A 23806-nucleotide genomic window follows, 5' to 3' on the forward strand; every position below is an offset into this window, starting at 1 on the left:
AGGAAACTACAAAATAACAATTGTACGTTTGCTTGGGATCGTTGTGAAAAAAAAAGAAAAAAGAAACACAAACGTTTCTCAGTGAAGGACATCCTCCGCTTTGGCAAAATCCTGAGTCACGCTCCACTCACTGTTTGACTGGGCTCTTGCTATTAACCAAGGACGTTTATGCCCTAATCAGAGTTGGATGCTGATAGTATCTATCTGCTCTGAGTGTGTGTATGCTCTTTCTCTGTCCACCGGCTCCTGTTGACCTTCCTCACTCTGATGTTGTGTCAGAAAAAGCAAGAGCAAGCACCCCCCAGCCGGAGAGAAAGGGACATCTGTAAATATGGTGAGACATGCTTTCATTTTACTCCCTCTTTCTCTCCCCCCACCATCGCCTTCTGCTCTATTCCTATTCCATGTATCCTTTCTCCCTGAATAGCTGGTAGTATATGCAGATGCACATACATGTGTTTGGATGTTTTATTCCTTGTATCAACATGTTCATATGTGTGTGTTACAGCAGGGTACCCTTCGACACCCAAAACTGAACTCCATGAGCAAATCTGACACCAGGCTGCATGAGATCAATCGCTTTCCCTGCAATGGAAACTGTAAGTGATGAGTGACAGTTTGTATGTGACAATTTATTATATACAACACTGAGCTGTTTTCAGTCCTGCCACATCCAACGCTTTCCTTCTCCCCCTCCTCCTCCTCCTCCTCCTCCTCCTCCTCCTCCACCTCTTCCTCCTCTCCTCTGAGCAGCTGTTAGCAAGAGCCGTCCAGCCAGTATGGACCTCCTGCTCCTCCACAGCCGGCGCTCTCAGACGGACCTGAGGCCCTCCCATGGGCGCCAGCTTCCACAGATCCCCACCAGTCCCCAGGGATCTGGCCAGGGGGGAGGAGTGGAGACAGGAGGGGATGGGGTAGGAGGAGCAGGAGGAGGGGGGGGGAGGAGGAGGAGGAGGAGGAGGAGGAGGAGGGGGGGAGGCTAGAGACCACACCTACACCGAGGTGGGCATACGGAACAACCCCACCCCCACCCACTGCCTGGATGACGGCCTTTATGAAAGCGTAGGTGTCCGGGAAGGTGACGCGGGCCCCAAGGTCCCCTCGGCCCCGCCACCAACATCAAACAACACTCCAGCTACAGTCAGAGCTGCCCAAAGTCCCCCAGTTCCAGCCAACGGAGCTCGCAATGGGAACGGACATGTGAATGTACGTACATACTCACAGATTCCACACTGTAATCCTATATTATGTTTTGATTGTGCTATGCGGTCGTTACTTCACAAGTCTTACACATGCTAACCTGTGTTGCCTGCAAAGGGAGGGAAAATAATAGCAGCCATATTTTAGACCTTAGTGTGACAGCTATAACAGTTATTTATTTGTTTGCCTGTAGATGGCATGCATCATCAGCTTGTGTATGTGGGTCTAAAGTGCTGGAGCTGCAGCTGTTAGGGTGCTTTGCATTATGACAATAATTTGTTGGTAACTGACATCTCTGTGTGTGTGTGTGTGTGTGTGTGTGTGTGTGTGTGTGTGTGTGTGTGTGTGTTTCTTTGTCTTTTTTTTCTCACAGGGTGGCAGAGGGAACGGCAGAGGGAATGGCGCCATTAACGGACCGATGACAGGAAGAGGTAATGGTGCGAGTGGGGTCAACAGGTCACCTCTGTCTTCTGTCAACTCCTTGGCCATTCAAGATCCAACTGCAGCTGAGTACGCTTCCATACGGAAGTTCAGAAAGGTAACAATATACATACATTTCTATCAAATATTCTTGTTGATTAGTAGTTTGGTTTGATGAAAATGTTACTCATTTTCTTGCTAACCCAGACTCGGATCAACTCATAGATTCCTTAAGTGTGTTCTAGGGCTGTACACTGCAATAATACTGTAGCATTTCCAACAAGATGTCCAATGTGTGCTAATACAAAAACAGAGATGTCGCTGTACTCTACAGGTATGCTTGTCAAACAAAGAATGACGGATAACATCACCTGATGTTTTGTCATTTCTGAAAGTTGTGTGATTAGATTTGATGGGATGTATTCAGCAGGTGTGCTGGCGTAAAATATGACGTTTATCTCTCTCTCTGTTACGTAACGTATCTATGGCTACGAAAGTAGGTGTTTGTGTGATGATGATCAGTCTGACAAAAAGCAACAAGTATTGCAACATCATTTTTTAGTAGTAGATGCTGGCAGCAAGAGGCCTCACAAGGAAATAACTTGGCAATATAGCTTTAGAAGAATTGTCGAAGCTAGGATAATGTGTACAGTATTAGAGAAGGTAAATATTTTAAACTTTAAATCGAGTAGTTTACTGTTTACAAAACCTTCAGAGGAATTAAAAAAAAAAGCATCCATGAGCTTCTCTGGCTCTGAACAAAGAAAAATAATAAAGTTCTTCAAAACTGCATCATAACATACAGCGCTTCATATTTGCTTATGAGTGAAATATTTCAAAGAATACCAAGTCAGCTAATCTCAAATTATAATGTCCTTTTAATAGGTTTAATATACTTATATGTAGCCTACTCTGACAAATTCAAATAAACTGTGCACTACGTGGATTTTTTGCTGTGTTCTTTGACTGAAAGTGATGTTTTCACTGGACTCAATACCTCAAGGTCGACAAGACAAACAGGAAGGAAAATAATGGGGGCGACAGCCAGTCAGACAGTCAATCGAGCGTGAGTGATTCACCCTCTACAGCTCCTCCTCCACTACATCGCAGTCAGGAGTTTCTGCGCAAAGGACTGGAGCCGTTTCACCTGCACTCCTTCCCAAAGGTACAGGAATCATTGGATCAATATGCTCTGTCTCAAGCTTAATGCATTGTATCACCCAACCAGACACCTTACCAAACTGTGAGTCTGTCTATTTACCACCAGAGGGCCCTGTCCACAAACTAGCAGCTCTTTATAGTCACACTTACATAGGATTTACATTTTCTTAGTCACTTGATGTCTTCTTATTGGATTTTACCACACATTTATCATTATCATAAATAGTGAGTGTATATGTGAGCATATGATTGAAACAAAAGCATGATTGATTAAATTCACAGACTTCTATTTACAGTTTTTGTCACACGATTTTTGAAACCTCTCACTCAAAGTGCAAAACTACACACCAAATCTCCAAAACCATAAGCTATTTTTCAGCCTTTCACTCAGTTTTCAATTGCATAAAACACTTTTTTCAAAACACTACACACAATTCTTTACCTAAGACACAAAAATCTAACAGGAAGTGACTTGCTTTCCTTTTCCAAACACAACCAATCAAAATGCTACACTTATTTACCAGGGGGTGCGCGCACACGCGCGCGTGCGCACACACACACACACACTCCTCACATGTGCAAACACATTATGTCATAACTGAACACTAACCAATCACTGCTTTAGTATAGGCCTATACATAGGTCAAGGATCAGATTATCTGTTTTGAACAATGGATGCCAACAATAGACAGAGAGAGCAAGGGGAGAAGGAGGGAGAGACAGGGGACGACAATGAGGAGGAGGAGGAGGAGGGAAGAAGAGAAAGAAGGAGAACCATCTCTGATGAGCTCAGGGCCACACTTATTCCTCATGTGATCAACCACAGATTGACCATGAGAGAGTGGCGTCCATACTTCAAACCTTCAGAAATGAGGCATGCAACTTTCTAATGACTATTTCAGCATTACCCCCCCCCCCCACACACACACACACACACACACACACACACACACACACACACACACACACACACACACACACACACACACACACACACACACACAGTGCACTTTTCAACCACTCTCAGCAGATTACTTTCTCTCTAGAACATTGTAAATGTAGATATAAGCCTATGAAAGTCAAAAGAGCTTTAGATTTAGAACAACAGTGTGTACATGGTATATCCAAAAATTTACTATTATGAAAAAAGTGTTTTTGATGCAAATGCTTCATTTTGAGATGTGTTTATGGCATTTTGAATGCAGTGTTTCATTTTGAAGGAGATGTGAGGCATTTTGCATTTTGTGTTTGCAGTTTTGGGAATTGTGTGTAGAGTTTTGAAAAAAGGAGACATAGTTTTGAAAATGTGTGTAAGCAGTTGGAAAAAATTGTAACCAACCTTAATAACTATAACTATGTTTTTAAAATTTTTAGAATTTATTTGAATGTCCAAATCACATTATAGTGTTGTATGCGCCAGCTGGGATGTGTTTATAAACACTCAAGGCCACCGTTTAGGGCAGTTCTGAGAGGGAAGTAGAGGGACAATGATCGGATGGTGATCAGCCTTTCCTGAGGGTTCGCTGGCACACATCCATTTTTCGTATGTGTGTGTGTATGTGTGTGTGTGTGTGTGTGTGTGTGTGTGTGTGTGTGTGTGAGAGTTTGGCATAGCATAAAACAGGTGACTTTTATTGTTAGTGTAGATTGATAAGGCTGTTTCAAATGTTTTGCTTTGGCTGCGACTGTCAGTTGTTGACCTGCACTTTTAATATTTGATTGCTAAATCCTGTGTGTGTGTGTGTGTGTGTGTGGGTGTACACATGCATGTATGTGCATGTTTGTGTGTGTGTTTGTGTGTGTTTCTTCCACCCAGTTGCCCTTTTTTTCAGTGCTGCAGCAGCATTAGAGTAGCCAGAGTAAAGTGTGGAAGGATGGATTATGTAAGCGCTTGGCAGGCTGCCTGCCTCTGTGTGTGTGTGTGTGTGTGTGTGTGTGTGTGTGTGTGTGTGTGTGTGTGTGTGTGTGTGTGTGTGTGTGTTCCCGGTTAATTTATCAGCAAGTCTATCTAGAAACGGCTAACAGGTAGCCAGCAGCCAGTGTGGGGATAAATAATGTTCACATATTGAAGCCATTTACTCTGCCCTGGCTTCTATTACTCATTCTCACTGCACAGGAGGAGCATATAAAAGTTTAATCATCCTTGGTTGCATGTGCCCGTACCACTACATTCTTTCTAATTGGTTTCTAATTGGTTTTGATCAACAACAGTGATAGAGCAGTTTTTTTTTGTTTCGGTATTGTTTCATTACGAGGTCCATTTTGTATTAAAGGTCCCATGGCATGAAAACTTTATGAGGTTTTTAACATTAATATGCGTTCCCCCAGCCTGCCTATGGTCCCCCAGTGGCTGGAAATGGCGATAGGTGTAAATCGAGGACTGGGTATCCTGCTCTGCCTTTGAGAAAATGAAAGCTCAGATGGGCCGATCTTTAATCTTGCTCCTTATGACCTCATAAAGAGCAAGGTTATCTCCCCTTTCTCTGCTTTGCCCGCCCAGAGAATTTGGCCCATCCATGAGAGAGAGACATCATGGCTTTCAAACAAGCAAAGTGGCAAAAAAAGCTCATTGTGGGACTGGCTCTAGTGGCTGTAATTCTGCACCAAGGCTGAATTTTGGGAAATAGACTTCAGATACAGTATTAGGGGACCACTAAGGTCTATATAAAAGCATCCAAAGAGCACCATGTCATGGGACATTTAAGCAGTGTTGTTTTGTTATTTATAAAAGGATCACATATACGTACTAAAAAGCAGATAGAAAATGCAAATACAAATGAAGTGAAATGTAGAAATACAAGTGAAATGTAGCAATTTAAGTTGAGTTTTAGTAATTCTCAATTTAAGTAACGTTGCAAAAATTACCTCTACCAGTAGAGTTAAATGGGGGTTATGCTTTTGTTGCATTGTTTTTATGTTAGTGGATCTGTCTATATGTCTGTCATCACGACAATATCTTTGACTGAAAAGATTTGCATAACACCTGGTGCCAAAGTTGGTCACAGATCAAGGAGTAACTGATTAACTATTTTGGAAAATTTAACTGAGCAGGCATTCTGTGCATAGTATAAGCCATCTAGTTATTAGTTTGTTTTTGAAAAGAAAGAGACTTTTACAGACATTTTGATAGGAAACTCTTAATAGCAAAAGTAACATAAAGCTGTGGCAACAAAGCAAATGTAATAAGATGTCAGTTGCATTTGATGCCAGTTAGGAACTGGTCTCTGCATCTGCCAGCTGAGGGGATCATTACCAACTCCCACTCTCCTTTAGTCTGGCTATCACCAGACCAAGCTCAATCTTTTAAGATTGAACATTAGTCTGGGGAGTCTGCTCTGTATTTTCTACTGCACAAGAGGCGTGATCAACGGGCATAGTTCAAATGACTCTGTATGCAATTGGATAGTCCTTCAACCAATTAGACCAACGATCCGGGTGACGTAGCAGCGACAGCGGCATCAACGGGTTGCTGCTTGCCTTCGCTTCTCTATCGTCATCGTGTTAAACCTGGCAACAGCACGCCAGGTGGATAAGCCAGTTTGTGATTGGTCCCCGCAAAATTGTAACAGAAGCAGGATAGATAAATGTATAGGTTTCCAGTCTGATCAAATCAAATTGTCGGCAGATTGGGCTGGGTTTACCCAGTCTCCCTCTCTTTTTGACCACAGTGCCACTTGCTGATTTGTTTGTTTGAATCTTGACAGGAAAGCTTCCCTTGGAGAGCAAAAAAGAAGTAAAAAGCCAGATCATTTAACATGGGTGGATATTGTAAAAATAGAGACATCTATCATAAAAAAAAGCTCTAGAAGTGACACTTTTATGACCATAACCTTGTTTGGTCAATAATTTTGATCATAGCAGTACTGACCAAATTTAATAAAGCAGTCCATATTAAGTGTGTCATCCCTCCATGAAATCATGACCTCTGATCTTCAAAACAAATGTACTCTCTTTTTTACACACACGCACGCACACACACACACACACACACACACACACACACACACACACACACACACACACACACACACACACACACACACATGCAGAATTTGCTCTGACTGTACAGCATAGTCACTGTGTAGGCCTACCTATTGAGAAAACCACACACAGTCAAGGCACAACAAATCTCTCCCTACGTGTAAACAGGATTTCAAAATTGCTGCACCATTCCTATTTAATTGTGTGAATTACTTTTGCACAAAGACCTCAGGATCATAATTGCAATACTTGCCTGCTCCTAAATTTATTTGGTTTACCAGGAGGCAGTGTTCATGGGCAACGGGGAGCAGTACATCTGGAAGCCTCCAGAGGAAGATGACATCATCACCTTGCACCCACCTCCACTCCGTGCAGAGAGCGTACAGGGGCACCCATTGCCCCCAACTGCAAAGGAGGTAGTATACGTGTGTGTGTGTGTGTGTGTGTGTGTGTGTAGGTGTGTGTGTGTGTGTGTCTACAGGCAGACAGATATACAGACAGGTCTCTGATTTGTGATTGCTGTGTTTACCCATTGGATTGGGCATGCCGTCATTACACCACTGCCCTGTGACCTGCCTGTCATACAAGGTTTCTGCTTACCAGAGGTTTTGTTTAAGCCGCCCCCATTCCCCTGCCTGAACCCTGACCCCAAATCTCCCAGCCCCCCCACTCATCAATCTTTCTCCATCGCACAAGTCACCAGACGGATCGGACATCAGTATCACCTGCTGACAATTAATTATCACATTACACTTTACATTTATAGAGACGTTTGTTAAAGGTAAGCTATCTTGCCTCATCAGCCTACGCAGGCAGAATGTAATCAGCCCAGACTGGGATGTGGGCTACAAACTGACTATATATATATATATATATATATATATATATATATGTATACAGTATATGTACGGTGGAGTTTGTCTTCTGGTGAGGGGGGGGACCTGCATTCGCAAATCATGTCACATACCCCACCACATTTGCAAGAACTCCACCCACCACTTCTCAATCCCCCTTTCGTCGCTCTCTGCTGGAAACAGTATAACATCCTGAGAGTTACAAGCAGTCGCGGAACTTTAGACATGCAAGGGTTAGATGTGTGTCCCTGAAATAGACCACTCTCTATTATTAGTCTGTGTTTGACTGAGCTTCTCTTTTTCATTATCAGCTTTATCATCTCAGGGAAGTTGTATTTCCATGTCAATAACTTTGTTGGTATATTTATGACTTAAGCTTGGGATTTAATAAGTCAGAGAATGAATGTACTGTTGACATAATCTAATAGAAAACAATCTAGATGACAAAAAAATGAATGGATAGTTTAATGTATCCTGAAAGGTGGAATTAAGGAAAGCTGCAGTTTTAATCTGTTGCTAAATTTCTTGTTTAAGACAGTGTTGAGCCAATGAGTTTGGATCCTGTATATGGAGATTAAGGGGTTAAGTCCCTGCTGTTTGGCTCATGAGTTAAACTCCTCCTCTGCAAATCAGATGGGTACACAAAAAGCTGGCCTTGACTGCATTCTGCAATGCCTCTCGCTCTCTTTCTCTCTCCCAATTCTTCCTTTTAAACTTTCTTTCTGTTTTTTTTCTTCTCTTTGGTAAACTGTTTCTGTCCCTTATTTGCTGTGTTTTTCCATTTGTGAGTTTCTTGTTGCCCTAACATGCCCATATACTTCTGTATCCTCTGGAGTTTGTCAGTTGCAGCCATCAAAAGGTGTTGAGTTTCCACTCCCACCTTAATCTCCTCCTCTCTTCTGGCGCTCTCTCCTTCTGCTCCACTCTGTTTGTGGCTATTAGGAGGCGCTGCCTTCCCAAACCAATCACGTTGCACAAAGCATGTCTCACCAGTTGAATATTGACTGCTAACAGATCGTTTGGAAACGTGTGCCATATTTGCTATTCAAAAAGTTGATCACACACAGATGCATCAGTCATGCATACTCTTTTGTTTCCATGGATAATCAGTGTATGCTAAAATTAAATGTGACTTGGTGTGAGCAGAAAGCTAAAGCAGTATCAGAAGAGACATAACAGAAATGAGCACAGGCAGAGGGGAGCAGAAAAGAAAACACACAATGCACAGGCTTCCTTAACAGCTGCAGCCCAGTTTTGAAATCCCCATCATCTTGTGACTTCCTTCCTCTGCTGCACAGAGCAGCAAATTCTGTGTGCACAAATGCACACACACTTGCACACACACACACACACACACACACACACACACACACACACTGCACATTGTGTGCACACACTTGTAGCTTACGCCAGGGTCTTTGTTTATCCTAAAAGGTCACACAAGAGATATGTGGGGGCAGGGTATGTGTCCGAGAGAGATAGAGAGAGAGAGAGAGAGAGAGAGAGAGAGAGAAAGAAAGAGAGAGATATTCACAATTAAAGCCACAGTGGTTTGCACTTGAATTATATTTCCTCAGTTTATATAATATAATTATATTTTCTGTTATGTAAGACATGTAATGTAAAGGTACCATGAAAGTTAGAGCAAGGTGAGCACACACAGAAAGTCTTGGCTATTGTCTCTATACTCTCAGGTTTCAGTTTTTTGGTAGTGGAACAAAAACAAGGCTAATCTCTGTGTGTGTGTGTGTGTGTGTGTGTGTGTGTGTGTGTGTGTGTGTGTGTGTGTGTGTGAGAGAGAGAGAGAGAGAGAGAGAGAGAGAGAGAGGGGGGCGGGGTTTGCATAGCCAGTGTTTCTCAGGGCCACTCGAGCAGAGCTTCTGGTCTGTGTGACCATGGAAGATAAACATTACCATGTCCCACAATCCTCTCTGCTCTTGTATTCCCCTTGTGGAATTTTGACACAGAAATGCCAGAGGTCACAGCTCTGGTTTATTCCAATTCCCCACAAGGCTTCACACATGCCTTTTAGTTGTGATTTCGGTATTAAAACATACATATATGCACAGACGTACAGTAAACAAACATGCAGATACTGTACAGTATGTGTATGCATTTACAGCCACATGCATAAAGGCCTCATTCCAAGCAAACAATATGTGAGCAAAGTCCAACCGTGAGCACAGCAAGTTGGCTGTCATCCAGATCTTTCGCACCATACCCTGATGTTCTGCTGCCAAAGTAATTGTGGGGAAATTTTAACAGGTCCGTCCACAGTGAAGCTAACTTTGTCACTCTGCCTGGACCTCAACGGACCGATAAAACAGTTTACTCTGTCTTATCATACCAAGTCAAAATAGGTCAGGTTACAGCAGAGAGCAACCTCCGTCAACACATGCGCAAACTACTGCACACACACCCTCACAATCCATGCTCACACACACACACACACACACACACACACACACACACACACACACACACACACACACACCAAATTAGCAGCATTGTATGTTTACTCTCATGTTCACATATTGTACCTTTATGTCTGACATATATGTAGACAGAAATAACACATACATGTAGGAAGACTGCACTGACTCATTGTCATTGTCATCTCATCACCAGTGACTGTAAAAAGAAGAGACTTAAAGTTGGGAAACGTTATTCAGTGACTGTTCATATCCCAGCACAGTACAGCATGTGTAGGCTATGTATCAGTTGTGGTTAGACATTCACTTATAAAAACTGAAGGAAAGGCTGTGAATGACCAGAATAGTCACCTTCTATTTTAGGAGCTGCCAGCCATAGACAGTAGGATGGAATTGTACTGTATGACTGACACCATACTCTGCTCTCCTCCTGTTGTGTTCTCAGATTGCAGACACCTACTCCATTGTGTGTAAAACCCAGAAGAAGAAACCTCCCATGGAAAACAACGGATCAAAGACCCTCCCACGTTCCTTTGGTGGAGGTTCCCGGGGCAGAGGTCGAGGAGTTCAGGGCCAGGCACGTTCCCAGGAGGAGCCCTGCTATGAGCCGGTAGGAGACAGGTCCTGGCCCACATGTGCAATGACCGAGTCTGACCCTGCGTACGCTACTATCGACACCCACCGGAAACGGGAGCAGGCGGCAACCAATAACAGCACAGCTGGGGGTTCTGCCACTCTGAAGAGAAAGAAGCAGATGCCGCAGCAGCAGGCAGCACCAGCGGCACCTCAGAGCTCAGGACCCACCGCCCTGCCTACTAGAGGACTGCCTGGTGGGGAAAACTTCTATGAGACCATCAGCGATGTGAAACAAGGGGGCAACAGCTCCAGCACCACTACCATCTTCACCTTCAATGATGGGATGGAGATGTACGTCACCGGCCTGTAGCTGGCTGACAGGCAGAAAGGGCCCAGAACCCACTGGTACAGAGTCATGAAAGGGACCCTCCTGTTCACCAGCCAACAGGTTGCTGTACATAGATACAAGGCCCTCTATAGACAAACAACATGAGGATCCATTTTGTGATGACATCAGGTATAAACAGGGTCTTAATCCAGGTTCAGACTTCCCTTGATTGGTCTGTACTTCAGAACCAGCCTAAGCCTAGTCCAGCCCCAATATGGACCAAATATGTTTTAACAAAAAAAATAAAGAAAAGAAAACAAGAATATATGTCTTCAACCTACTGTGTCACTGACCATACTCACCTGTTTGTGCATCATTTTCCATAATATTTTATTTTTATATGAACACTGTACTCTTTAAAGAGTATGTGGTGTAACTCACATCCTGAGAAGAGCACACTTTAATATACATTAAAAAAAAGTGCATGCATTGTGCAAACACACACACATGAGAATAGACAGAAGTAGCAAGGTATATTGTAGGTATATTGGGAGTATGAGGCGCACTGTTAGCTGTTGTCACCCATACACACACACACACACATGCCTCATCTTGGGGGGACTTATGTAATATAAGCAGATGGATGTCACAGAGATTTGCGGTGCTTAGCTCTCTCTCAGCAAACATCTGAAACCGGTTGTCTGTGTGGCCTGTTGCCTGGCAGACGGCATTGTGGTGCTTTGTTCAAACATAGGCCTAACATTTATAGGCCTGCTTAAACACAGAGGTAAGTGAAGGCTATAGTCCCCATTTCACAAATTACTATCATAAATGTGCCCTTAACGTATTAGCAGTTCTCTATCAATAACAGCCATCATTATAACTATAAAAAAGTGAGTTTTCTGTAACTTTCAATCAACAATCCACGCTCCGATTTGACAAACATCTGTAGCCCGAGGCAACAGAGGCAAAACACCCCCACACAGCTACACACATACTTGGCAGAGCCATGCGGGGTAAAGCGATCAGGTCAAGGGCATTTAGTGAGTTGTGCAAGAATTTCCCCAGCGTGATATGGGTGACAGATTTCACAATGCAAAACCTTTACTGTATTACTGGGAAAAATGAGAGAAGAATATTTTTAAAAAAAATAAGGAAACGAAAGAGATACAGGATACTTCACCCTGTGTAGTTAATATTCCATGTCCTTTGGGCACTGTAAACATCTGATTTAATGACTATTATAATTTTGCACTGCACAGCTACAAGGGTGTTTGGCTTAATTGTGCATTAACATTCTGTAAAGGAAGTTTCCGAGTACAGTTCTGATTTGCTCTGTAGTCGTAAGTCAAAGCCAGAGCTCCCCATAGCTCAACAGACTCAAGTCTGGTGGTTGAAATAGCAACAGAGGGCTTAGACTCCAAGGAAAATAAAGAGCTGGGCATAAAGTTTACCAGCAAGTGTCCTTTGGAAGGTTGCCCCTCACCCTCTACCCACCCTTACCCACCCAGCCTCTTCTTCTCAGTTTTAAACAATGTCTTTCCCATGTAGCTTTGGGGAACAGAAAGAACTGAGGAAGAAAACAAAACATTAAAGGCTTAATAATGTACATAAAGATAAGAGGTGAAAAGGGATACAAATTGCTCACAGAAATTAAGGAAGCATTAGAATGATCACACTGTGAGACAACCATGCAAAGAAAAAACGGGTTTAGAAAGGTTAGTAACATAAATTTATAAATGCTACTGTGTCAGAAAGTATGTAAAAACAAATGCACTCTGTATTTAATGCACTGTTTATTTTTTCTTACCTACTGATAATACCATTGGTTGAATAGCTCATGCCACTGCCATGAAAACAGTACGTTTATGTTGTTGGTGCAAATTTTTCCTGCTTGATCAAAAAAAAAGTGCATGCTTTGATATATGGAGATGAAAACAAATATTGTGGTACTTAATTGATCTCTTGTTTGTTAATCTTTTTTTGCCATGTGATGCAAAGCAGCTTTCAGTTTTTTTTCCAAAGCAGCAACTTAAAGTAGGAGGAGGGTAGAGAAATAGAAAGATAGAGAGAAGCCATTGGGAGTTTAGAGGTTGTTTATCCTCCGCTCTGGGGGAGCAAGGAAGAGCGATAGAGGTGTGGAGGGAAAAGAGAGTATAAAAGAAAACTGTATAAACCTGGATGAGGATCACTGCAAATTGACATGGACCCAAAGGACCATCCCACTTCTGACGTTTTTGCGTGCACACACGCACACACACACACACACACACACACACACAGCAACATTAAGCCATGTGTGTTTCCAGGTTAGTGGATGAGGCACATTTTGCGTCCACTTGGTCAGCCCTTGCATATACTCCCAGCTGTCACTGACCTCTCTTTTCTCTGCTTCACCTCTCTTCCTCTGTGTGCAGCGGAAGGGCCTTTGATGTCCAGTTCTGAGAGACTCAGGGAGTGATGAGAGAGAGAGAGAGAGAGAGAGAGAGAGAGAGAGAGAGAGGGGGGGGGGGGGGGGGAGGGTGCAGAGGCAGTCTGATATCAACAACGCACCAACGGCTCAACTACTGTCTGATATGAGAAATGGCTAACAGCTGAGTTGCTTAACAAGCTCTGTTGCGGCTTCCCTTAGACAATGCTGGCTGGAAATCGCTATCACACTTAATTCTTTTTCTCTGGCTGTCACTTTATGTGTCACATTTTCTTTATCTTGAGAAAAAGCACTGATCTGATATACTTTGTTGGACACTGTTAAAACAGTATACATTGATTGAGACAGATGTTCATTGCACAAACAAATACAGTATGATGATGTAAATGTGTAAAATACTCTGTTGCTGTTCTGATGTTGTTCCAATGTAACATACAGTACACAGTATATTTGTTGAAAAAAAAAGATGGTTATCACGGACACATTGTACTTTGTGGATGCAAAATGTTTCATGCTTTCCATGCAGATACAGATGCTGTTTGTTAATTGTCTTCAGATATAATTATGGGCCAATACTGCTGTGACAGCTGTAGCCAATGTTGTATGTTCTTAAAGCACAGGGTTTAATTAAAAAAAAAAAAATGAATATAATAAAATATAGTGTGACAGTGCAGATATGCAAAAGATTGTAATGTTTTATATTAACCTTCATAAAATATTAAAGTGAGTTTTTACTTTTCTAATAAAGTGGCACATTATAACGTGTGTATGTCTTTTGCCTGTTGTCATATTGCTCTGTACAGGATATCAAATATAGGCAGCAGTGTCAGTTTTCATGGCTCTGTAGCAGCCTCACAGTAATAACTGTAGCTTGCGATGAATGCGGATTGCAATAAAATGTGTTGTGTAAAATTAAGTAATAAACCAGAAGTTTATGGGCTTTGCAGATATTTTAGAATAGATTAAATAAACGTATTCAGGTGCATCCAACAACTGAAACACAAAGAAAACAAACGTTATTAATAACAGTTATTTGATGATGTTTATGAGTTACACATTTCCAACACGCACTCGACGACAAAGAACAGTTTAGTCAATCAAACATTTTACAGTATACACATGAATTGGACACAGTAACGAAGAATAACAACATTACCTTTGCAAAGCTTCTAATGCAATTGCCCCAACAATGCAATGCAGTCCAAAAGGGTCTTATTTTGTCCACCCTAATGCAATCAAGTCAATAAAACCTCACTATTATCATTATCAATCAAACGAAGGGGTTTATAACTTTTGGGGGAGGAAACAATCTGACCAAAGATGTTAATTTAATTGATAATAACCCACTAGCAAAGTACGGTTCATGCGAATTAACAGGATCCGGTGAATCACCATTCGATAAGCAAAGAAACATAAATGCGCAGTTTGCTTCTGAGGCCTGCAGGCTGTTTTCCTACTGCCTCGCTTCGCTTGCCTGCTCCGCAGACCGGCTCTTAACAGACACCGGCCGGTAAACTGAAGGACACGCCCCCTCCCCCGCTTCCACCCACATTTAGATTAGGAAAAAAAAAAGTGACTGACACAGTCAAACTAGCCAATCAGAGGGTCCTTCGCAGTGGACGCGTGCCAAAGCGTAATGTTTATGTTCGCGGCCGACCAATAGGAGCGAATTAGAGGGGGCGTGGCATTATTTTGGAGAAAGAGGCAAACAAATCTTTTATTCTCCTGACCCGGGCGGCTTTTTGGATATCCTTGGTAGTGGTGGTGGCAAACTTTACATGTAGACTAGAATAGAAGTTAAGACACAGACAGTTATCTATCGACTCGCGACAATCCTGTTAAATGTATCTTACTCCAGCAATTTGCACTAAAATCCATAGAAAGCTGGTTTTCTTTCTTTAGTCTCCCCTCGCCCGGTCTGAATATGGATTCTAGATATATTTTGGAGCAGCCGTCGGTAAGCGCCGGTGGTGTGGATTTTAACTGCCGCTCCGTGCTCCGCGACAACCGGGTCTCCACGGTGGAGAAAAACGGTCCCATGCCGGTGTACACAAACGGGCCCGTCTTTTACAAATTTGTAATGGACGGCGGCTCAGTATCGGAGGTTAAAGGACAGCGAACCTCTCCAAAAAGGGACGGACCTTCTCCGGGTGATCGAATATTGTACGACGTTGAAAAAGTAAGTGCCGTTTATTCGTGTTCAGCGTTTATGCACGACTCCATTAGCTAGCCGGTAAAGTCAACTGCACACCCAAGTTGCTCAGATAATATCAAGCACATTTAATGTTATCGCATTTTAACGGTTGAAATATGCGAGTGGAGCTCACACGAGACTACTGCTAAGTGACTTTATATTGTGTTGTTTTGTGTATTGGGACCGCGTTAACAACTCTTAACCCACTTTATCAAAGTGTCAGTAATTTCACCAACTGCTGTCAACGCTCGCTCGTAAGTAACTACATCGTATCGAAAACCGCTTTAAATGGCGGCTTATTCTGTGTGCAAAGTTACAGAAAAGTGGGGCAGGGACTTCAAACTACTAGCCATACCCCCATAACTGTAGGGTGGCGCTTCAGCGAGGGCTTCCTGGCTGCACAGCACGCAGGCGGCTCCTCACACACTACCGAACTAGTATGGTAGTAGACATTGGATATGGTTTCGGGTTTTTCTATGCAGCAGTGTTTTGTTTGCAAAGTGTTTTAACTTGAATTGCATGTATGTTTTTGCATTGCAATTGTAGTCAATGTGTGTTTCTCCTTGCAGGGGTCTGTAATTTAATCATATCGGTTACTAATTGACCCTGCAACATCAAATATGCACAGGTGGCGAATTGCTACACCTGCCTTTGATATGGATCAGATAGCAGTTTATTAAATATGTTTAGTGAATTGCTGCCTGTTTATTTTAACATGGCAGTGGGATAATGACACTGGCTTTACCTTAGCTTTATCAAAGTTTTTGTGAATTAACATTTTAATGAATAAATACTTTTAAAGCTGCAAAGATTAGCTGATTATCGATTAGTGATGATTTGATGCTTTTCGTTGTCCTATGTGACAGTATATTAAAAATCTTTAGCTTTTGGTCTGTTGGTTATAAACAAAACAAACAAGCTGAAGAAATGCCATTTTCCCCCACATATTTTTTTTTTTTTTTTTTCTTCAATAAAATGTTTATTGGCTTTTGTTTGAACATCAAAAAAAAAAAAAAAAAAAAAAAAAATATATATATATATATAACAATAATATAAACAAATAGACAAAAAATAAAATAATAAAAAATAAATAAAAACATTACAGGACATCCAGAACAAAACTAAACCATACAATAAGTAAATTATACATTTGGATATCACAGTTCACAGCCATACATTGTGTAGTTTAATTTGCTATTTCAGTCATGCGATGTTGTCTGATCAATTTGATTACAGTAGTGCAAAAAGGGAGTTCAAATTTTGTAAAAGTCTTTTAGTTTCCCTTTAACAACATAAGCCAATGCAAGGTTGCTGGTCATTTCTTTAAACCACTGACTAGGAGTGGGTCCTTGGGTCTCTTTCCATTTTAAAGCAATAGCACGCTTGGCCTGAAGCAAACTAAAATCAATTAGTTTGCGCTTTCTTGCATTCACCTCAAGATTTACTGGGTATAAATGAAACAAACACAATTTAGGTACAAGAGGGACATTTTCTTCAACCAATTTACCAATCATAAAAATAATCTCCTTCCAAAATCCTTGAATCTCATGACACTCCCAAATACAGTGATAAAGGGTACCAATTTCTTGTTTGCATTTTAAACAGTTATCTGGAATATTTGGATTAACTTTATGTAGTTTGACTGGGGTAATGTAGGTCCGCATAAGCCATTTATATTGCAGCAATTTACACCTAGTATTGATGCTGTGATTTTGGGCAGATATACAAGATTCCATCCATTCTTCTTTAGAAATGTCTTCCTGAAGATCATTCTTCCATGCTGTTAAATAGGACAACGAACTCTCTTTTGATCCCTCTAAAAGTATATTATAAAAGAATGAAAGATTGCCTTTATCCTTTTAAATGTTTTAAAGTGTGATTTTCTATAATTGACAAAGAGGGTTCTAAATATTTTTTTTATTTTAGAGTGTATAAAACTTCTTATTTGTAAATATTTAAAAAAATGTTTCTGAGGGATATATTTTCTCATCAGTTGCTGGAAAGACAACATTATACCTTCCTCGTATAAATCTTTTACTTGACTTATTCCCTTATACATCCAGTTTTTAAATCCCTGATCACTTCTCCTATTGTGTGTGAGCATTTTAATTGAAGATGAGTAAGGATACATCTGTAATGGAATTGTTATTCCGTTTTTTTCTATATCTATCCACGCTGGAGTGTCTGTATCTATGAAGTAGTACATAGCAGAAAAAAGCTGAGCTGCCCAATAGTAAAGTTTTATATTTGGTACTTTAAGCCCTCCCCGTTCGTATGGTAGATAGAGTAAGGATAGACGTAATCAAGAACGTTTGTTGTTCCATATAAATCTTGTGAATGTTTTCTTGAGTATAGCAAAGAAGGTAGCTGGAAGAGGAAGTGGAATTGATTGGAAAAGGTATACAAATTTTGGTAGAATTGACATTTTTAAAATATTTATACGTCCTATACTAGAAATTGGCAATGCATTCCATCTCTCAAGTGAGTTTATAACTTTCTTTATTAATGGGTCGTAATTAATTGGAATAATTTCTTTTATATTTGGGGTTATCTTAATTCCTAAATATGTAAAACCTTCAGGGGAGCTGGCGAATTGCCTGAAGGTCAGACAGTTTCTCCTTTCATCCCCATTCAATAATAGCAAGGCACTTTTATTATTATTATTATTAACTTTGTAACCTGAAAACTCCTGAAAAAAAAAAAAAACCTGAAAAAAGTTAATATATTATTGAGTGCTTGAATAGAAGGGTCTAGATTTGTAATAAACACCACAATAGCATCTGCAAACAAGGATAAGTGATGTTCCCTCTCACCTATTGTTATGCCCTTTATTTCAGGACTACTCCGGATTGCCATTGCAAGAGGTTCTACTGCAAAGAAAAATAACAGAGGGGACAATGGACATCCTTGTCGTGTACCTCTACTTAAATGAAAGGGTTTTGATATTTGGTTATTTATTATTTCTGCCAGTGGATCATTATAAAGTAGCCTAATCCATTTAATATACCCATCACCCAGGCCAAATATCTTAAGCACCTCAAAAAGGTATCCCCATTCAATCCTGTCAAAGGCTTTTTCTGCGTCCAATGACAGGACTGCATGGTCCTTGGCATTTTGTTTTTTATATAATATATTTAGGACTCTACGTATGTTATGGAGGGCTTGTCTTCCAAGCACAAACCCATTTTTATCATTCATAATAAGGTTCGGTATAAATCCTTCAATTCTCTAACTAGGACCTTACAGAGAATTTTTGTATCGCATGACATTAAAGATATGGGCCTATAAGATGATTTTTCATTGGCAGGTTTGCCTGGTTTTAATATGATGGTAATTAGTGCTGATCTAAATTATGGAGGTAATATTCCCTTTTCAAATGCTTCATTAAACATTTCAAGCAAGTGTGGTAAAAGTTTCCCTGCAAACGTTTTATAAATTTCCGTTGGGAGGCCATCAGGCCCAGGGGCTTTTCCACTACTCATGCTCTGTAATGCCTCTGAAAGCTCTTTTAAGCTTAAATTGAACTCAAGTTCACTTCTTGTCCCCTCTGATACTTTAGGAAACTTAAGTTTATCAAGAAAGTTGTCTTGCCTTTCTAGATCGTTGGTGAATTCAGATTTGTACAGATTTTCAAAATATAATTTAAAAGTATTATTTATTTCCAATGGGTCTACAATATTGACCGCATTTTCTAGAGCTAATGAATTGATGGCTCTGTTTGTATTTTTTTAATCCTCCATGCAAGCAACTTGCCTTGTTTTTCTCCCTGATCGTAATAGGATTGTTTTAGCCACATTAAGTTCTTAGCTATTTTACTACTGGTTAATTCATTATATTAATTCATTTATTATTTGTTTCAGTCGACCCAATACTTGTTTAAGTTTTACCAAACTATTTAGTCCCCTTATATTCCAGCTACAGACATGTATCTCTGACTTATTGATCATTTACTATCTTGTGTTACCATGTAGACATTGCTGTGTCCAAGCAAACTGTAAAAAAAAAAAAAAAAAAGGAGTGATTCCTTCCTTCCTACCTCCCATTTCCACCCCCACCCACCATGCATTCCCCCAAATGGAAAGCATGAGAATACCCCCCAATCACCAACTTTGGTTATGAAACACGTTTGATCCATATAACATGGAGCAACATTTTGCAAGCTCTCTATCATTATTCACCACTCAGGGCTCGCAACGAGATACTGAACATCAAGCTGGCGCTGACGCGTTTCAGCTGATAGATCCGGGAACAAGCTGATCCGTTGTCCTTCATATCGTAATTCCTTCATTTTCCTAGCTGCTCTCAAAGCTTTCTCCTTATCCTGGTAGTTCAAGAACTTCATCACGATCGCTCTTAAGGTCGTCCATCGATTTGGGTTAACTTGTCCAACACGATGCGCTCGTTCGATGATTGGTGTGGAACTGAACGTGTCGTTCAGAACCTTGGGGAGCAGGCCTTCCATGAAAGCGCACATGTTAGATCCTTCTGATTTCCCGGGCAGGCCTACTAATCTCAGGTTAGAATGCCTTCTGCAGTCCTCCAGATCTTGCACTTTGTTCCGTAGAAAATCAGTTGTTTCTTCAAGTTTTTTAACTTTGTGTTGAAGGGCTGACACATCTTCCGTTTGTGCGATTCTCTCTTCTGCCTCTCCTATTCTTTGCGACTGTGACAGTAAGTCTGTTTTAATGCCATTTATTGCATCGAGCGTATCAGCAAATTGTTTTGTAAAGTCAACTTTCAGAGACTGGATTGCGCTGAGGATGTCATCATTTGTAGCCTGTGCCTCGGTTAGCTTTTTGCTTGCTAGCGCCACGCTTTCCTCCTCCATCTGCACAGACTGCTTCGAATGGTGTCCAGATTTGATGGTTTTTGGTGGCATCTCGTCTCGCAAAACTTTTAAGTGATTTTTAATACTTTTATACGAGTTCTGGTGGTCTTTCTGAGGATTTTTGTAAGTATTTAGCTGCGAGCCCAACTCGTGCGACTTATCAGCTGCACGTCATAACCGGAAGCCTCCCCCACATATCTTTTACATTATATAGACTCAACAGTAGATAATGAAAATAATATTCAATATAATATAATTTCTTATTTAAAGGAGCAGTGTGTAGGATTTAGTGGCATCTAGCAGTGAGGTTGCAGATTGTAACCAACTGAATACCCCTTCCCTCACCCCTGCGTGTAATAGAATCTTTGGTGGCCTTCCGGGTAGCGATATTACGAATCCCACTTATGGCCACGCCAAGACCTGCCCTTCAATAGCATTTATTGGCCAGGCGTCCATGCTTACACAAGGTAACGTAATCCCATTTGTACAGGTCCTATCCCCTGACCAATCGGCTATCCTAACCTTAACCACTCAAGGTCTAATGCCTTACCCCAACCAATCGAGCAGCTTCGTAGGGCGGGTCTTGGCCATAGTGGGATTCGTAAATATGCTTCCGGTTAACGTAAAAAAGTGAGAGGCCCTCTCTAGAGCCAGTGTTTGCGTTGTCCGTTCTGGGCTACTGTAGAAACATGGCGGGATCCGTAAAATATACTGTCTATGCTAATAGCCTTCACTGGTCTCCGACCAGAGCAACGGGGTCTATTGGTCCATTTTATATATATGTCAATGGTAAAAAGAGGACCCGCTCTCTATGTATGAAGGGCTCAGCTCATTCTAAGATAACAGAAACACAACAATTCTTGGTTTCAGGTGATTAATACACTTTTGAAATGAAAACCTAATTATGAATATTACGTTCCATTTCTGCTAATAGATCCACCTAAATCCTACACACTGCTCCTTTTTAAGGTGCTTTCCCATTTTCCGTCGGGATATAACCGTTTTACATACAAAGCAATCATTCATTCAATCAGCCAGTCGATCAATGCAGTCAATGTGTAACCTCCTCCATCACACACCCACACAAAGTTCGTAGTTATTTTTTAAGTGTTTAAAGTATTACTTGGCTTGTTGTGGCCCCAGTGTTACTGGTGATGAAACACTGTCATTCTGATGAATTCTCCTCAGGGTTTCTGTGATATATCAAATTATAAATCTATGATTTAAAACCTGCACGGAAGTCATCTAATTTCACCAGTGAAGGTGTTACGCTCTTTCTATGACATAATGCTTCTGATGTAGGCTAGACGTGCTAATAATTGGCTTCAAAATGATAGATTGACTTTGTGTTACACATTTTCTAGACTGGCCTGGGGGACCAAAAAGACACTAGTTCCTCTGGGGTCTTGAAGAGGGCCAGCCCTACTCACTGCCCAGGCGCAAATGGGCAGTTCCCAGGTGGCTTCATGCACTTGGACATCAGGAATCCAGGAAAACATGCTGAGCTGGCCAACAACTTCAGGGCAGCACAAGGGCGGATCGTACCACTGACAGAGAGACAACCCCTCCCTTCCTCCCACATCCCCGTCCCCAGAAACAGGTATGGAGAGGCTGATAACATCTACAGCCATGAACCCCTGTTGTATTTTCATTTTTGTTTTTATTCATCAACCTATAACTGTGTGCATGGCTATTGTTTATTGTCTATTCAGCGCAGTCCAGTAGCTAATTTAGTACAGAATTTGCGGTGAGATTTTTTTGTTTTATCAACATAGGACATTTTCTTCACTAGAAGTGGAATTCAGCCTCTGGCTACAACTGTACAGTGGTTTGGGCATGAATGGTGTGGGGGCGTACTGGTCAACTGACCACATGTTTGGTGTTCCATCCAGAATAGTTTCGAAATATGCCCTAAGAGAGCCAGAGCTGGAGATGAGGGCTAGGATTGGCCCATCATTTGACAAAAGGAGAATGTTGGTGTTTTTTTTATTGATAAATCAACTAACTACATTCATGAAACTAATCGGGCGTCTCAATGTCTTGCTTGACTGCTTCTAAGCCCAGTACTATTCCTGTTGACTCTCTTTTGACAAGCCAGGCAGTGTGATGTACTGACTGTGTGTCAGGCAGGAAGCTTTGTTGTGTGCGAGTGTGTTTGATGTGCAGTGAGATTTTGCTACTATTGTTTTGCATCATTTTCATACACAGACTAAGATATATTTATTTGATTAGGACAATGCACATTAATCAACTATTAATTAATGAACTGATTATAGTTGATCAACATTTCTGTAAATGCACCAGTTGGTTAATTTTCAACTGTAGTCCTAGTTACCTATGGTGGGAGGAAACCGGAGCACCCGGAGGAAACCCTCGCAAACACAGGGAGAACATGCAAACGCCACACGATCCCCGGTACCTGCCCGGACCGGGGATCGAACTCTGCAGTGCCAACTTGCTGAGAGGCAGAAGTGCTGACCACTGAGCCATCGTGCTGCCACATGCACTTTGTGCTCAGGATATTCTTTGCTCGTCCTTAGGCAACCTAACATGTACATACCGACTGTTTCACACAGAAGAAGCAGAAAATGCATCCAGGGACAAGCCTAGTGCAGTGATTAGTGATTATGTAACCGTAGTGAAGACGGAGAGAAACTGTAGGTGGTGCCTAAAGACAGTTTCTTTACACTGCTATTGGTTACTGTCTTTGTCAAGACACGGTCTGTCAGTCAGATGGCGCTTACACATTAACAGAATGCCTGGTGGCGGTACAGTAAAGTCTAAAAACTGAACAGCACTTCATTAAATCTGCATAGAAACGGGATGACTTTAAGATTTAGAAATGTTAGGATATTACAATTTTAAACAGATGGATTTTAAACTGATTATAGTTCGTCAACAAAACAGATTTTAACTGCTGAGAGTGTGCTTAATTTTAGGCGTGGTGTGTCGGGGTTCAGGGGTTTAAACGCCACACTTCTTTCAATCCTTTTCTCATTATCACATGAACTTCCTGTGGCGTCGGTCATGTATGACATGAGGGAGTGTCTCTACGGAGTATGCAAGACTGAGCATGCTTTTAAACCAGAGATGAAAGTTGTGCCTACTTCTTTTGTGAGTGCATGTTTGAGTGTGTATGCCCACTACAGACAACAAGGCTGCTATTCTCACCTCTCAATCCAGGCCTTAACCAGATTTAAAACCTCTCTTTTCCACAGCATGTTGGTGGCTGTCTCAGCACACAAACGCTAAATTGACACCACGCAGCCGCTGAAAGACGTTGCATAACAATATAGAACTGTGTAGCCTAGGGCTGCTCCCTCATAGTCAACTAATCGGTCGTTTTGGTCTTAGTCAACTTAGATTTCTTTAGTCGATTAGTCATGTTTTATGCTTTTTTC

At 41.4% G+C, this 23806-nt stretch overlaps 2 protein-coding genes across 2 annotated transcripts in view; both read left to right on the top strand.

Moving 5' to 3' along the window:
• The window catches only part of LOC114558517 (uncharacterized), a 43474-nt gene extending 30376 nt beyond the window's left edge, over positions 1 to 13098 (top strand). The window contains exons 3-10 of the mRNA XM_028582577.1: positions 280 to 334; positions 509 to 599; positions 754 to 929; positions 961 to 1206; positions 1574 to 1738; positions 2624 to 2785; positions 7044 to 7178; positions 10494 to 13098. Of these exons, the coding sequence (XP_028438378.1) occupies positions 280 to 334; positions 509 to 599; positions 754 to 929; positions 961 to 1206; positions 1574 to 1738; positions 2624 to 2785; positions 7044 to 7178; positions 10494 to 10994 (1531 nt within the window). The 3' untranslated portion in view covers positions 10995 to 13098. The remainder of the gene's footprint in view (positions 1 to 279; positions 335 to 508; positions 600 to 753; positions 930 to 960; positions 1207 to 1573; positions 1739 to 2623; positions 2786 to 7043; positions 7179 to 10493) is intronic.
• Positions 13099 to 15104: 2006 nt separating this feature from the next.
• The window catches only part of slc2a4rg (SLC2A4 regulator), a 48130-nt gene continuing 39428 nt past the window's right edge, over positions 15105 to 23806 (top strand). The window contains 2 exon segments of the mRNA XM_028583129.1: positions 15105 to 15562; positions 21770 to 22005. Of these exon segments, the coding sequence (XP_028438930.1) occupies positions 15308 to 15562; positions 21770 to 22005 (491 nt within the window). The 5' untranslated portion in view covers positions 15105 to 15307.

Source organism: Perca flavescens, chromosome 7 (genome assembly GCF_004354835.1).
Source record: "Perca flavescens isolate YP-PL-M2 chromosome 7, PFLA_1.0, whole genome shotgun sequence".
Classification (NCBI taxonomy): domain Eukaryota; kingdom Metazoa; phylum Chordata; class Actinopteri; order Perciformes; family Percidae; genus Perca; species Perca flavescens.